The sequence below is a fragment of the Antechinus flavipes genome, chromosome 5 (assembly GCF_016432865.1).
Source record: "Antechinus flavipes isolate AdamAnt ecotype Samford, QLD, Australia chromosome 5, AdamAnt_v2, whole genome shotgun sequence".
Lineage (NCBI taxonomy): Eukaryota > Metazoa > Chordata > Mammalia > Dasyuromorphia > Dasyuridae > Antechinus > Antechinus flavipes.
The window spans coordinates 154,924,544-154,941,722 of NC_067402.1; the positions used below are offsets into that span (position 1 = coordinate 154,924,544).

At 33.4% G+C, this 17,179-nt stretch overlaps 1 protein-coding gene across 5 annotated transcripts in view; it reads right to left on the reverse strand.

Annotated features, from left to right (window-relative positions):
- PCLO (piccolo presynaptic cytomatrix protein) overlaps positions 1 to 15,442 on the reverse strand; it is a 538,245-nt gene extending 522,803 nt beyond the window's left edge. For 4 of the 5 annotated variants that reach the window (XM_052001566.1, XM_052001567.1, XM_052001568.1 and 1 more), the window contains exons 1-2: positions 14,811 to 15,441; positions 6,387 to 7,695 (exon numbers count right to left, since the gene is read on the reverse strand). In XM_052001566.1, coding sequence (XP_051857526.1) covers positions 6,387 to 7,695; positions 14,811 to 15,070 — 1,569 coding nt within the window. In that variant the 5' untranslated portion in view covers positions 15,071 to 15,441. Of the gene's footprint in view, positions 1 to 6,386; positions 7,696 to 14,810 lie in introns of all 5 variants that reach the window. The other variant, XM_052001569.1, reaches the window with a different exon arrangement.
- Between the last annotated feature and the right edge of the window lie 1,737 nt (positions 15,443 to 17,179).

Below are 17,179 nucleotides of genomic sequence, written 5' to 3' on the forward strand. Positions count from 1 at the left end.
TAAAACTAATGCAAACAAGATTAGAAGGGAAGCAACAAACTGGGAAAACATTTTCACAGTTAAAGGTTCTGATAAAGGCCTCATTTCCAAAATATATAGAGAACTGACTCAAATTTATAAGAAATCAAGCCATTCTCCAATTGATAAATGGTCAAAGGATATGAACAGACAATTTTCAGAGGATGAGATTGAAACTATTACCACTCATATGAAAGAGTGTTCCAAATCATTATTGATCAGAGAAATGCAAATTAAGACAACTCTGAGATACCACTACACACCTGTCAGATTGGCTAAGATGACAGGAAAAAATAATGATGAATGTTGGAGGGGATGCGGGAAAACTGGGACACTAATGCATTGTTGGTGGAGTTGTGAACGAATCCAACCATTCTGGAGAGCAATCTGGAATTATGCCCAAAAAATTATCAAAATGTGCATATCCTTTGATCCAGCAGTGTTTCTATTGGGCTTATATCCCAAAGAAATACTAAAGAAGGGAAAGGGACCTGTATGTGCCAAAATGTTTGTAGCAGCCCTGTTTGTAGTGGCTAGAAACTGGAAAATGAATGGATGCCCATCAATTGGAGAATGGCTGGGTAAATTGTGGTATATGAATGTTATGGAATATTATTGTTCTGTAAGAAATGACCAGCAGGATGAATACAGAGAGGCTTGGAGAGACCTACATGAACTGATGCTAAGTGAAATGAGCAGAACCAGGAGATCATTATACACTTCGACAACGATATTGTATGAGGACATATTTTGATGGAAGTGGATTTCTTTGACAAAGAGACCTGAGTTTCAATTGATAAATGACGGACAAAAGCAGCTACAACCAAAGAAAGAACACTGGGAAACGAATGTGAACTATCTGCATTTTTGTTTTTCTTCCCGGATTATTTATACCTTCTGAATCCAATTCTCCCTACGCAACAAGAGAACTGTTCGGTTCTGCAAACATATATTGTATCTAGGATATACTGCAACATATCCAACATATAAAGGACTGCTTGCCATCTAGGGGAGGGGGTGGAGGGAGGGAGGGGAAAAAAAAATCGGAACAGAAATGAGTGTCAATATAATGTAATTATTAAATAAAAAATTAAAAAAAAAACAATAATATTAATGCAAATGACTCCTTGATCTATCCATTTCTAATCTTTTTTTTTTCCTGAACTTTGATCTCACAACTGCTATAACTGCTAATGGGACATTTCTAACTGGTTATCCCATAGACATCTCATAACAATAAATACAGAACTGAACTCTTTATCCTTTTCTCAGGACTCTTCCCTTCTTTTTCATTTCCATATTTATGTCAAAAGAATCACTATCTTAATCATGGAGGTTGAAAAACCTTAAAATCAGGCCTAATTTTTATTCTGCCTTGCTCCTGAAATGTTGACTGTTATAAATGAAATTTCTCATTTCATTCCCTTCTCTTTTCTCACATAGATATTACATTAGATCAGGTTTTTATCACTTTTCACCTAGAAAATTGCAATGGTCTTCTAGTTGGTCTCTCCGCTTCCTGTCTCTGCTTCACATCACTGCCAAGCTGATCTTCTAAAAACAAGTCTTACCCATATCACTTTCCTTTTCAAGAAACATTAATGGTTCTATCTTGCTTCCACTAAAAATAAATAAATAAGGCCTTCTTTATAACTTGAAAGCCCCTCTCAATTTGGCTTTATTCTATCTTTAAAGGATTGTTCTAGCTTAACCTCCTTCATGTCCTTTATATTCTCACCAAATTGGTTTCCTTGTAATTCACCATATGTGACAATTCATCTTCTTTCTTCATCTCTTTGCCTAGACTTCTCTGCAGTGCACAGTCCTCTTACCTATATCTATAGAATCCTTACTGTCATTGAAAGCTCAAAATAGCATTTCCCTCAAATAATCTATGAAAAACTTCCAATGCCTGCTCCTACATTCCTACCCCAATACCTTTCATCTATTTGTGTCTAAATTATACTTAACTCTTCTGTGGAGATGTTGCTCCCCCTGACAGAATGTAAGGTTATTGAGGAGAAGTACTTTTATTTTTGTCTCTGTATACCCACTACCTAACATAGTGCCTGGTAAATACTTGACACATAATAAAATGCCTCTTGAGATATCTGAAAGAGCCAAAGATCATATATTATTAGAAAAATTCAAATTGAACTGCAATTAAAAAAAAAAGTTAATTCAGAAGATATCAGTAACAACTTGTCAATATACAATTCTTCCATATCTACAAAAATCTTTATAAATACAATCTACATATGTGTATCAAGCATGTACTTGATGAAAACAAATACGGTCTTTTAAAAATAATCTTCTATAGTAAACTGCAGATTTATAGTCACATAACTACTTGAATAGTTCAGAGACTAAAATCTCCCCCAGCATTTGTTATTTCTTTAATATAAAAATTCATCTGATTTCATAAAGGAAAAAAATGAAATTTTAAAAGCTCTTCAAAAGTGCAGCTTATGTATCTTTTGAGATTATATAGGATTTCTTGAAAGAAATAGCAAAGATAGCTTTCCTCAGTATTTCTTGGCCCAATTAATAAGGTAAAATAAAACACAAAACAGGGAGAGATGGTTTCAACAAAGGTGGAAGAGAGATTCCCTAAAAATGGTTAAGTTCTTCAGATGCTGTTTACAAATAACATTGTGCTGACTGCAGCAAGTTCTATGATATTACAAAGATTTCTGAATAAGATTCCCAAACACTCAAAAAAGTTCAGGCTAAGCTACCAAGAAAAAACAAACGAATGAAAAAGTACCTATTTTCTATAGCATGATATTCTTGATCAATATGCATGATCCAGTGAACTAGAACAGTAAGACATATTTCTGGCAGTCACTGCAGAAAAGGACAATAACATAGGCCCAGAATAGAAAAAGAGAAAGAGAACAAGTTAAATTGCATTTGAGAAGTTGCTGCCCTTTCAAAAGTGCATGCTTCTATATTTTCTGAAACAAATATTCTTTTGGTGAAACTATGAGACCATGAATTTTAGTCTACCATGATCTCTAAAGAATCAAAATTTAGGGTCATCAAGAAGTCACTATAGGGAAATGTGGTGAGCATTTTGTCCAATGATGAAAGGGATGAATGTCCGTAATATAAGGTGTGGTAAGAGTACAGCATGACTGATGAACCACTTATTTGCTGGAATGATATTCATGTGATATTAAGGAACCAAAATGAAGATCTCCAACATATTGGACTGACCCCTGATCAAATATTTATTAAAAAGCATTGGTAAAAGCTTCCCAAAATAAGATGTGGGTGGATTGTGGATGTGTAGCATTGGGAAAAGTACCTATATTAATGAGAGCAGAAATCATTTGAAGTAAGAATTAATCACTTATTTTAAGAAATGTGTCACTTCATCCAGAATCAAAAGTCATTTCCTACTTCTTTCTTATCCCTCATATTTAATTAATCATCAAATCCTAGCGAATTTACTAACATGGTATCTCACCTCCATCCTATCTTTTATATTATCATCAGTTTCATCTTAAGATCATATGAATTATGACTAGATAAGAGTCCTGTGCTTTTTTTTACAAATGAAGATTAAAAGCAATCACATGGGTAGTCCCAGGATTTAAATCTAGATTCCCTACCTCCAAATACTGTGTGTAGGAACTAACAGCTTTTAGTAGGTATTAATACAATGCCTTTCTAACTAGCCACCCAAATTCCAGTTGTTCTTTTCTCTAATCCATTCAATATATAGCCTGATTAATCTTCCTTAAGCATAACTAGAATTGTATCATTACTCAGTTCAAAAATTTTTTAACATGTTCCTAATTACCTTTCTAATTTATATTTGTATATATATGTAGTGTGTGTGTATATATATACACATATATACATATATATATACTACATATATATGTGTGTGTGTGTTTACATGTGATCTTTTTGAAAAAAAGGCATATTTTATGAATTCTATGCATGAATTGAATATCAAGTTGAAGCATTCTTTTTTCTGAGTCAAAAGTGTAAGGATTTATTTTATTTTCCCCTTTCTCATTTTGATTTAAGGAAAGAGGTTTCTACATGGTCAGTGTCATCAATTTTTGAAGGTAGTAGCCATTTAGGAAAAGGAATGACAGTGAAATAACAAAAACTGCTTGAAATTAGTAAGTAACATGATTGGCTAAAAGCTATTCTAAGACAAATGAATGAACACTCAGATGGGCTAAGCGTCATGCTATTCAAAAGGAGATTCTCTGATACAAAGGATGTCAGCTACATCAGATCAACAACAGTATAAGGGGCAATAGTTTCTAGATCTAAAAAATTATTAGGCTAAGCTAGTGAACTTAAGAGGATCACTTAACAAATTAAGCAAAATCTAGTCTATTCTAGTTTTCATTTAATGAGCTTTTGGTGACATAGAGTCTTATTATGGTAACTTTATATCTAATATTTATCTTTTTAACAAATCCTAAAAAACACATGTGGAAATCTAGATAATGTAATAATTGGGAGAAGTGAGAAGGAAAATAGGTATGGGAAGCAGGCAACAAGATTCCTAGAGGAAAAAATAATTATGAATTGGTTATGACAAATCTGATCTTTGGACCAGAGGAAACAACTCAAACTGGTTAGGGCTTTACACTAAGAATAAAACATTAACAAGTTTAAAGAAAATGCAAGAGTCTCTGGACCAAAGACAATGATTTTCTGATAACTTTTAAGAGGCAACTGAGTCCACCAGAAGTTGTCGTGGTCTTTAAGGGTCACATCATAAGATGTAATTATTCAAAATATTATTTTTTTCAGTTATAGTAATAAATTACCATCATATCATGCCATTTGCTACCTATGTAACCTCACCAAATTCACCTGTCTCTGCTTCAGTTTCTTTATCAAGAAACTGAGGCCTCTTTACTAAATGATCTGTAAGAAAAATTTTCTTTCCTAAATTCTATGATTTTATAATTTCAAACTACTTAAGGTCAAAAATATCTTATTTATCTTTACCTTGGTACCAATACATGGCTGGTCCAAAGTTCCAAAACATACTGATTGAATAATTATTCATTGCTAGAGAAGTTTCATCATGCAAAAAAAAAAAAAAAAATAGGTGACAGGAAATCTGGCTCTGTGAAATAGGTGCAATACAATTTCTCTAATTCTCCTTTTTCATAACTGTAAAGGGGTATTAAGAATGTACCATTGATCTCACCAGCTGTTTTAGGAAAAGTACTGTACTTAATTAATAATTGTATTAAGACACAACAGCATAGACAATAGTAAGCTACATTATAATATATTGGTAAGATTATAAATACATTAAAAGAACACCTTCTGAATATACGTTATTCTTATTATTTACAATTATGATCACTAATGGAAATTAGATTTGTAATTAATAACAATAATGGTTAGTAATACTGATTTTTATTCATTATGACCATTGTATAGAAGCCTTCTCTCTGGGAGATATTTAATCTGTATAAGGCTTTAAATTAAAATGTCTATGAATTCAGGCTTATCCACTCCACTGTCTGTCCCTCACTCAGTTTCCAAAGTGCTCTGGCTGCCCACTAACTAGCTGTTCTCCATCCTGACTAGGCAATGCCATTGTCTTCCTTCAGGGATAGTCCATTCACTGTAAAAAATAAACTAGGTCCTATCTACTACCTGAACATCAGATCCCTATATTTTTCAGCTCTAGGTCAATAACATCCCTTTTTAAATACAATTAGGCTATCATTACCACTGAAACCTTCACAATTTGCTGTCACTATAGTTTGCTTCATGATTTTGCCATGTAATATTTTTTCTTTTAAGTAAAGATTTGCCACCTATTAAAACATCCTTTTGCTTTTAGATAGAGAGCTGTAACACTCAGTTAGATGCACAATAGGTACAGTATTCAATAAATACTTGGTGATTGGTGATACAAAACCAACTGTCAAATTGCCTAAAATTCATACAGTACCTCAGGAAAAAAAAATTTGATATAATTGATATCAACAATGTAGTGATCATAGTTCACATTAATGTGTTTAAGAAGTATGCATCATATTATGACAAATGACAAATATAGCTCAGCAATAGAGTAGAAAAAAGAGTAATGCTTATTAGACATGATCTCTATTTGCATCCCAACTTGTTCTGTATATATAGCCTGAGGGAAGTAACAACTTTTTAAGGGCCTAATCTTCCTCATACATAAAGTAAAGGAGTTTAGCTAGATATTAGCTAGATATCTAATAATATGCTTTCCATCTTTTGCCTGTGTTTAATAAAGAGTGACATGAAATCAAAACCATGAGACTGTTTTGAAAAATACCATTTCAGCATTATTATCCAGGTTCACTAAGTCTAGAATGAGAAACCACAATAAATATACTGACCTCTGTTATATGTGGGGGACTGAACCCACACAGGCTACAGACAATTGTTTGACACTGAGTGCAAGTATTATAATTGGCCTTTTCCGGAGTGTGGAGCAGAAGTTCTGTAGTAGTGCAAAGAGGACAAAAGGTTTTGGGGGGACCCTGGGCTGACGTCAGTGCTGCAGATGGGGATGAAGTTGGTTGTGGTTGCAAAGGTTTTCCAGGCTCTGCTTGTTGGCTTGAGGGTTTTGTAGTCTGCTGACCAAGGGGTTTTGTTGAGCCTGGCTGTTGAGAAGGGGGTTTTGTGGGTCCTAACTGTTGGGCAGGAGGTTTTGTGATCCCTGGCTGCTGGGTGGGGGGTTTTGAAGGCCCAGGCTGCTGGGTGGGGGGTTTTGAAGCCCCAGTCTGATGAGCGGTCAGTTTTGTGGGCACTGGCTGTTGAGGGGGAGGTTTTGTTGGCCCAGGCTGCTGAGTGGGAGGTTTCGTTGGCCCAGGCTGCTGAATGGGAGGTTTCATTGGCCCAGGCTGCTGAGTGGGAGGTTTTATTGGCCCAGGCTGCTGAGTGGGAGGTTTTGTTGGCCCAGGCTGCTGAGCAGGTGGTTTTATTGGGTCCGGTTGTTGGGCAGGTGATTTTGTAGGCCCCGGTTGCTGGGAATATGTTTTAGATGGGCCTTGTGATACTAATTTAGCAGGATCTGATTTTGAAGGATCTGGTTGAGTCTTGGTTGGACCTCGTTGTTGGACTGGTGACTTTGTCTGTTCTGATCGTGAAGTTTCTTCTTCTGTAGACCCTAAAATTTGAGTTGGCTTTCCTGTCCCAACAGATTGAGGTTTAGTTTTTCCAGGTTGTTGAGGAGGTATTGGTTTGGTAGTACCAGCTGGCTGAGATGTAACTTTGGGAGGCCCTTGTGGCTTTGTAATTGGTTTAGGGGACTGCTGTTGAGATAGGGGTTTTGTGATGCCTTCAGGTTTCGCCGGTTCCTTCTGAACAACTTTTTGTTTCCTAGTGGTTTCTTCCTGGGATACATCAGAGTCTGATATCAAATCAAATGGGTTAAATTTATTTACAACAGAGGAGACAGCACTTAATGGGTTAGAATCTGTGAGAAAGCTAGGCATAATACTTGACTTTTGTTCTTCTTTAAAATCTGTTCTCGATTTAGATTCTCTCAGGCTAGTAGTAGAAGGGCTTCTTCCAGGAGATTTCTGCTCAGTTCTCAAAGTATCTGTTGTTCTACTTTTACTGAGGGTGGGTTGTCCAGGACGCCCAGGATCTGGAGGTTTCCCTGGTTGCTTTGGATGATGACTGCTATCAAACTCTTGTTTCCTGAGACAGTAAAGAAAAGGAAATGAAAATAATGGAATTCACTAATCAATTAATCAACATACATTGATTGTTCACATACTATGTATTAGGCATTTTGCTAATCACCAAGACTACAAATGCAAAGAATATATATGTAAACATTATAAATTTGTATCTGTAAACATATAAATATTCCCTCTTCTGAAGAAATTTATATTCTTATGAGATTCTAGGCAACATAAGTAATTCCAATATTTACTATTCTGGAATAGATAGTTCTAAAATTGGGTTGACTATATTTATGACATAGAAATAATCTAGTAAGTAAATTTAAATAGTAGATTAATACAGAATATATTTAAAATTTGCTTTGTAGCTGACACTAGACTTCTAATTTATTGCATATCAATGGCTAGGTTATTAAATACTTTGAAGTCATGCCCTTACTTTGAGATTTCCTCATCTACAAAATGAGGTCATTGGACTAGATGATCTCTAACGTCCCTTCCAGCTGTAAAATCCTAGGATTCCTATGAAATGCAGAAAAGAGGTAGTTAAATGTCTATTTAAGGCCTATAGCCGGTTCCCCATTTGCAGAGAAAAGGAGGGATAGAAATTCCCATACATGGAATTGTAATATATTAATAAATGAATGTCTAACATCTCTAGTAAAAATAAAATGGGAGCTACAAATATGTACCAGTGTCTGTACACATCTACCCAAGGGCATAAATATATACATGATGGCTCCATTGCTCTTATATACTATTCCCACAAAATATATTCATCAATACCTAATGCTTAAATTTTCTAGGAGAAAAATATATCATTTTGTGCTAGAATTATTTCCAGAAAACAGTTCCTATAAGTTCTTACTCAATTAAGCTTTCTTAGAAATACTTATTTGAGTCACAACAATGACAAAAACTGAAGAGGATTTCTAAAAAGTTCTTATAAGTTCTATAGTTGTGAACATTAAACAACTTTAGAGATGTCTCCTGGATTCTAGCTAATACTGAAGAATGAATTTAAATAATCTATCCCCCCCCCAAAAAAAAGGTTCTGTGAGTTGCTTAGAATCAGGAATTTCCATAATGACCATTTTCCTAAATGCTCACAATATGGTTTCTATTTGTTGCTTGCTGATACTAAAGAATGATAATTTCCTAATTAATACCTGTCTCTTCTTTTCCTGTTATTTATAACATTTCTTTCCAGACCACAGAAAGAAACAAAAGATGAATTTTATTTGACTATTTTGATGACATGATACATTTTCAAATATCTATAATTTTACATTTTAAATGGCTGATCTTTTTTCATAATACATTTGAGTTCTACAGGGATCCATGATGTTAATTTTTTTTTAAATAAAGCATACTCTACTGATGAAGATGCTAATAGAACATGGTATACTGAAAAAAAATCATTCACATGGAATAAATCACTTTGTAATTGCACACTTCATAAATGGATAGCCTTTTAATTTCAGTGAACAACTATTCCTTTGATTAAGAGAAACTAATAAAGAATGAACCAAAGCAATTTAGAATCAAAGAATATCTGACCTAGAAGGAACCTCAAGTATCACCTGGTCTAACCATTTCATGTTAATGAAGAAGGCAATAAAAGCCAGAGAAAAGTGATTTGTCCCAGTGTAGTCAAGATATTGGTCTTGGGGCTACAAAAGATCCATATTCTTTACTCTCAGTTTGCTGTTATGTTCACAGAAATATAATTTATTACTTTAGAACAAAAAAGAACCCTCAAGTTCTATGGATACCAAAGCTGAATATAATATTTACTAGTTGAGAGACAAAGCTGTGAGCTTTGAATTCAGTTCAGATTCATCTTATTAAGAAATTACCTACTTCACTATGTAGAAGGCTAGACAATTGGAAAATCTAATATATGTTGAAAAGAAACATAAATTTATTTCTAAAAGGAAGGCAAATTTGTTTTGCATGACAATGACTATCTGCTAAAAAGAAAAAAAGTTACTTTATTTTATTTTATTTTTTATTCACATAGAATGAGGGAAAGAGGAAAATTGAATTTTGCAAATTTGGTCAACCAAGTTAAAAATAAAAATAACTTAAATGCCAATTAATTCACACAAAAATTTAAAATAACAACACCAATCGCAATTATTGGTACTGATAAATACAATGAGATAAGCAGGTTTAAAAAAAAGCATGTCTCAGTAGTTCTTATTTAAATTAAAAAGAGAAGCTAAACTTTATATCTTACTTTTAAACTATGAAAATTTCAAGATTATCCAATTTCAAATTTCTAACAAGCATTTACATTAATATTACTTAAATATTAATTCTTTACATGTTTCTGTTTTATATAATAGAAAGAGCACTAAGCTTCCAAGTTTTAAAGTCCCTTATTCAAATTTGACTTCAATACTTTCTAGAAATATAAAACTGTGAGAAAGTTACTTAGTATTTTTGAATCAGCTTTCTTCTCAAATAGGAATAATAACTATTGTTGTAAGCTATAATATGTTATGTAATTGTAAGCAATTATTTTTGTTATTTGTCATTTTACATAGATTTAAAGAAATCAGAGTACAAGCCCAAATAGGATGTATTTTAAAAAACATATGCAATTCATATTATGAGGTTGAAATAAAAGGAGGACATTTCATTACTTTATTAACATGAAATCAAACACACAGACTTTATGAATTTTTAGGGGAAAAAATGACTCTGGGTTTTTAATTTACCTTTATCATTGAGTTTCTAATAGGTAAAACATTCACTCAATATAAACTAAGCCATCTTCTTCAGTTTGCTTAAAGTATCCTATATTTCTGTCTCTTTACTTAGAACTCAAATCTGATCTCCAAATATTTCAAAGATGGTCTCCACAAGAAAAAGTTAAAAGAACTTTATAAAAAATGTTAAAAAACAAGAGGAAAACTAATAAGATACTAAAGTGCTTTAATATTTCAAAACTTAAATGTTCAAATTATATAAAAATTTGACCACCATGTAAAAATGTTGTTAGTTGATACCATAATACAAATCATATTCAGCTCAGAGAACAAGTTCTGGGTAAGATTGACCTTTTTTGGAGTATTTGGCAAGGAATGTAATTTCCTAGAGCAAATTATTATACAATTACTGAATTGAAATTCTCAACTCTAAGGTATTTTCAAATAGCAATTTCTCTGTGTTAATGTAGATATCATTTCTAGCTGCTCTGCTCTAGGGGGGAAATAACAGATAAAAGATATTCATTTAGAATATTTTGAAGCTTCCATGCTGTACTCAGGACCCAGGGAATACATTATAGCTATTACCAATTTAATACAAATTATTTTAGTAATTCAGTAAATAAAATTCCTTGGACAGAATTCATGATAAACCATCATTATATAGAATCATATTCTGATAGAAAAGAGTTTTATAATGAAGTTCCAACAAGTGATTCTTTCTTTTATGATTAAACTATTTTATTTTCTTATGATAAGACCATGAACATCCAATTCATACATGAGTTACCTGCAAAGTGTACAAATAGTCATGCTGAAATTTTTACCTGTTTATATAACTATTATATAACTATTTTCACCAGCATTAATTAGAAACACTAATTACATAAAATTTAAGACCTTTTGTTATTAGAAAATATATATACCATTATAATGACTTCATTTCTGGCAATATTTACTATTAATTTATTGTATGGATATGGATAGCAAAAGAACCAGAGAGATTAATAGCTAATAGCTATCAAAGGTGATATTACTCAAGTGTAAAACAAGGGGAAATGAAATGTAGATATAATAATTATATGACCAGAAATTCTTAAAGATGTAAATCTCAGCCAAACATAGTTGCATGATTAATAATCTCTTACTATAGCACCTATGCAGTTAAATAATAAGTAAAAAGAAAATTTATTGAATTATGATATACTGTTACAATCTTTCCCCAACTACAGTGATCAGAACTTCAATCCCATAGTTCCACTTTCAAACTGTTAAAAAACAATAAGTATAAGTATAAGTATTCTATATTCCTCTTAAACCTGGATATTATCTCATTGTATGAGAAAGCAGGTTAAAGACAGCTATTACCTAGAAGAGGTGGAAAAAATGCTCAAGGGGATATCAAACGAGCAAAGTATAGATGAAACCCTCAGATTTCTAACTCAATATCCCACTAATTAGAAATGACTATCAATAAAGTACTTTGAAACTGACCCATCTGTAGATGAAGAAAATATCAAGTTGGAAAGGGTTTTCTCATGTGTATACAAGGAATCAAAATTACCAGAAATACCTCCTTTGTCACCTCTAATCTTCTACCATGTTAACTCCCTATGTCCTAGTCCTTCTTTTGATTTTACTCCTCTGTTATCATGAAATTTGAATTATTTCCCCTGACAGTTAGTTATAAAGGGAAAATATACAATAATAATTTTAATGGATTTATATATCTTTTGAATTTCTATATTAAACAACAATCATAATACTATGTGTTGTGCCAGGGAGTTATAAAAGAATCAACAGAAATATCAAACACCATTAATAGATTCCCAGCTTTACTAAGCATAGAGCTGAAGTACATAAAATTAGATCTTAGTGATCTTAGATATCATCAACCTGAAGTCAGAAAGAATGAATTATTTTCCCCAAAGTTCTCAATAGCTAGACATCAGCAATCAGCCCTTGAAGCTAAGTCTCTTCACGTCAATTCCAAATCTCATGCCACTACATCATGCTGCCTCTTCATAAGTCACATAAGATAAAATTTATGGAGAGTACAAAACAAACCACTACTACAATGAAAAACTGAAGCAAACAAAATGTTTAAAGTATTAAGTCTAAAAAAGGAAAAAGAAACAATCATACCAGACTGCAATATAACTAATACCACTTCAAAATAATATAATGCCTTAAATTTCTCAGTATGCTGTTACATTTTATTTAGCTTTCATATAAATAATACATTAAGACTGGTATTATCAAACCTATTTAATAGATGACGACACTGAGGCACTGATAAGGTAGGTGATTTTTCTAATTTATCATAGACAATTTAGGACAGTCAATCTGGAATCCAGAGGTGTGGATACATGTGAATTTGTGCACACAGACGTGCACATTTGTTTCATATTTTATCATTATTGAGAGGAACTGTATGCTCTGATTAGCCTCCTAAAAAGGGGAAAAAAATGAAGCCTTTACAAGGGCCTATATCTTTGAAATATGGAATCTAACATAAATATCAGAAAATTTATATATTTCTTCTCTGTGGATTATATCTGACACTAACATCTTGGGACTAAAAAGCATATTGATCATAAGAATTGTTGTAGAAGCAATAATTATCTGAGTGTGACTAAGGCAAAAAGTATTATGTATATTACATACAGATTTACAGATCTCCATGCTGTTCTTTAAGCTATACTATAAACAGAAGTTAGAAGCAAAACAAAACAAAACAAAAAACACACACCTAGCATTTTCCTATTATTTAACCAGTATCCTGAACCTGTTGAAAAAAAAACTTATGAGACAATGGAAAATTATTACAAATTGATTTTAAAAGACAGATGGCCTCTATTTTCTTATCTGTAATATCACAGAACTGGAAATGAATTACTAAGAATCTCCTTACCAATTCTATGATCCTAAAAAGTTGTGGCATTTAATATTAGTCTAAGAAATAATACTGAATCTTGATTCATAATTTCTAATAATTCGAGTTTTCAATAAATACAAGTTACATAGAAAAAACTAAAATTTTAAAAGTTTCCTAATATTCTGAAATAATGCTGAAATTGCATATTTTCAAAGTTAGAAGAGTCACAAGTTTAATGGCAATAGTAGTTTTCTTCATACATTAATATTTTATAATCAAGAGGAATCTTCTCAATAGATTTTGAGAAAACGTTCAGTATTAAAATAATATAATTTTCTTAGAATAATTTTCAACATTTCTCTTAAATACACATATATTGCCTATTTCAATTATCTTTTCAAAAACCTATATTATCTCAAGTAAATTAAAATACTATTTATTTTAAATAAATAAATTAGAATTTATACTCTGGTTTATATTAGTTTTCCTTCTCCCCCAAATTTAGTCTTCTTCCCTATAAGAAAATAAGGACCAGTCTTTTCCCGGTTAGATTGTGATCTCAGAGATAGACTCATTTCAGGACCATGGATAGGGAAGTGGTCCCTTTTCTCTTCCCAGAGGTGGTGAGCCTGTTTACAATAATGAGAGCTGACCACGCATTCTGTCCATGAGTGTGCACACTTCTTGCTGTTACTAATTAAAGAAAAACAATTTGTTGGAGACAGGAAGGAAGAAAATGGGGAGAACATTATCAGATTACTATTAATCATCTAACTCTTTCATTTGTCAGGAAAGATAACTAAGGAGTTTGTCATCATTTTATAAATACAAACTGTAAATTACAAAATTTATATAAATTTCCTATTTAAGTGAAGTTACAACATGTATTTCTATGAAATAAAGTGATACTTTGGTATATGCAAAGGAGAAATTCATAAAATTAAAATTATTTGGTAGATATGTCAGAAAAATACCAGCCTTTGGTATCTATTACAGGATGCTTCATTATTCTCATAAAATAGTTCTGTTCAAGCTATACCTTTTGATTTCCATTAAAAGTGGGGAAAAAAAGAGAAACAATCACCAGGAGAACGGAAGGTATTAATAAAAATATCATTGTTATGTATAATGGGAAGAAATTTCTGATAATCCCAAAGATAATTTAGCTCATAACACATCCCGTGTTGTTTTAATGGAATGCTTCCAGATTAATATATTAGAAACGTTTCTGGCTGTCATCGGATAAGAAGAATCTGAAAGATCAGAATTACAACTTAAAACCATACTAAAACCCCATAATAATGTAATGCTTGGCTATTTCAGCGAAACTCTACTACAAATCCCTTTTTTCCCTCACCCATCCAGATGGCATATGATCACCATCCCCACCCCATTAGTGAGAATAAAATAAAGGGAGGTTACATCTATGCACCACTATCCTCACTCATACGTGCTCGCACATATGTGCCTAAGAAGCCGTAACACGTATGCATAAACATATATACATATGTATATATATAATGTTGTGCATGCCTTTGCATAGAAGGTGGTTCCGCTGCGGCGGGGGGGACGTTTCCTTTGGGCAGCCCCTGCGCCCTTGACATGACAGCAGCGATCTGTCTCCTCTCCTCCTCGCTCAACTGGCTCAGATCCGCCTCCATGCCGGCCGGGATCATGGTGTGTAAGGTGCTCCCCGCCCCGCCGTCCCCTCCTCCGGCTGCTGCTGCCGCCGCCGCCGCAGCTGTCAGCCCTTCAGGGAGACCTTCCCCTTCCAAGCTCGCTTCGTTGCCCATGGCTCAGGGAGGCTCCTCAGAGGCGAGCTCCCCACCCTCCTTTGCTTCTTAGGCTAAATGCAGGCAGCCAGAAGGGGAAAATAACCCCTTTTACTCCTGCTGTCGGGAGTGTAGACAGACAGATGTGATTCCACGGGTGAAGGATTAGGCTTCCCTCCCTTCTTCAAGTACACAGCTGGATGGCTAAAGCGGAAGCCGGTGGATTAGTTCTGTTCGCAGGTAACTCCCACTATTGCTTCCTCCATGTTGGCCGGTATCAAACAACGTTTGCTAGAGATCCTTCCTGGTTGCTGCAGCTCCTGCTTCCCAAGCTGGAGAAGAAATAGATCTGAGCTGTGCCAGGCTGATCCTGTCCCCTCCCTCCTTTTCTCCTCCACCTCCTTCTCTCCCTCCCTCTTCAGTGAGCATGCTCCTCTTAGAACAGGTGATTTCTCCACCACCACCCCCAGCCACTCCCACTCAGATTTTCCTTTTTACTTCAGCCAACTCACACTAATGTTTTTAAAGGTATAGCAAGTTAATAGAGAAGCAGCCTAGAGGCAAAGTCCAGTATTTTTTTATTTTTGTTTTTCAGGCATTATTCTAGATGCCTTAATCTGGATTTTAACCTACTGGAAGAAGTCTAGGGACTTTATGTTCTGCTTTGCCTCATGGGATTTGTAGTTTATGTTTCCCGGGAAGGATTCAGTCTAAGAGACCCTTAAAAAGGGGTCAGGTAATTGTGCTCTATTTAGCTAAAAGGTAGTTGAGAAAGATTAGCGCCTCTTAGCGCCTAAATTTCTAAATATTGAGAAAGTTAATCCATTTAATTCGTACTCCTTAGAACATTAAGTAAAAACTCCTTTAAATATTGTACTTTCAGTAAACCAGATAAGATTTGAAATTTTATTAATACTCTATTCCCTAGGTCTGTGGATTCTCCCATTTGTAGAGAATTATGGGATTCGTAGTTCCATATGTGATACTATCACAGTACTGGAACAGATTTGAAAGATTGGTCTTTATATTATTGACTGCTAAAACACAAATCATACCTAACATCTTTTCCTTTGGTGGTAGATGTTATACAGTTTGCTGTCTCTATTCTACCCCCAAATATTCCTCTTGCCAAGTGAGTCCACAGTCAAAAGTCTAAGAAAAAAAAAAAGCCTCATAACTGTCAAAGGAATACAAATGAAAATTAAAATGTGTTATTCAAGTAGTTGCTTTGAAGACTGATAACAACATTTTATTAGACAGAAGACAACACCTCAAAAGGTGAAGAATTAATAGTTACGGCTTAGTGAATCTCTAATTTAAAAAAAAAAAAATTCCATCTCTCTCAAGTAGTTCCAAAATGATTTCATCATTTGTGTTCTGCCTGCCTGCTTTCCTAAAACAAACCACAAAAAAATCACTTCAACACAATTTGTCATAATGTCCATTTTCTCAAACAAATTCATATTGAATTTCTGCAGGAGAATTTTCTTCACAGTTTAAAAATGAAATCATAGTATAAGCCATGTTCTAGAGATCAGGTGTCTAGAAGAGAAGCCATTTTAAAATTAAGAACACATCAAGTTACCAAGGTTTACATCTGATCCACTTTGCAGTATATCTATATTCCAATCAAAATTCTCTTCTAAAAATATCATTACACCTTGGATAAAAGCTCCGATAGTTAACAATATAAGTCATTTCTTTAACAATATTTGTGCTTTTTTCATATCAACAAAGCAGAACAAGAAGAACATATTTATTACTATTGCATAATATATTCCTAAGTATATTAGGGTGTAACTCATAATTATAAAAATAAAATGTATTAATGAAATCAGAAACAAATAGATAGATATGTGCGCATATATATTTAAAAGTGAAGAGAATGAAAATCAAGAAGGGGGAAGGAGAAAAAAATTAAAGAATTATATATTTCTCATCTCCATATTATTCAAATTCAGTCTCCAAAATTATATAACATGATTCTCTCCTATTCTCCCTGTTTAGGCTTCACCATGAACAGACTGAAAAAAACTATGGGCTCTGCTTTACATATAATTTTTTTTCCTTCCTAAAATATTATCAAGAGTTCTTTTAAAATTACAAATTACCTCCAAATCTCAGTTGTTC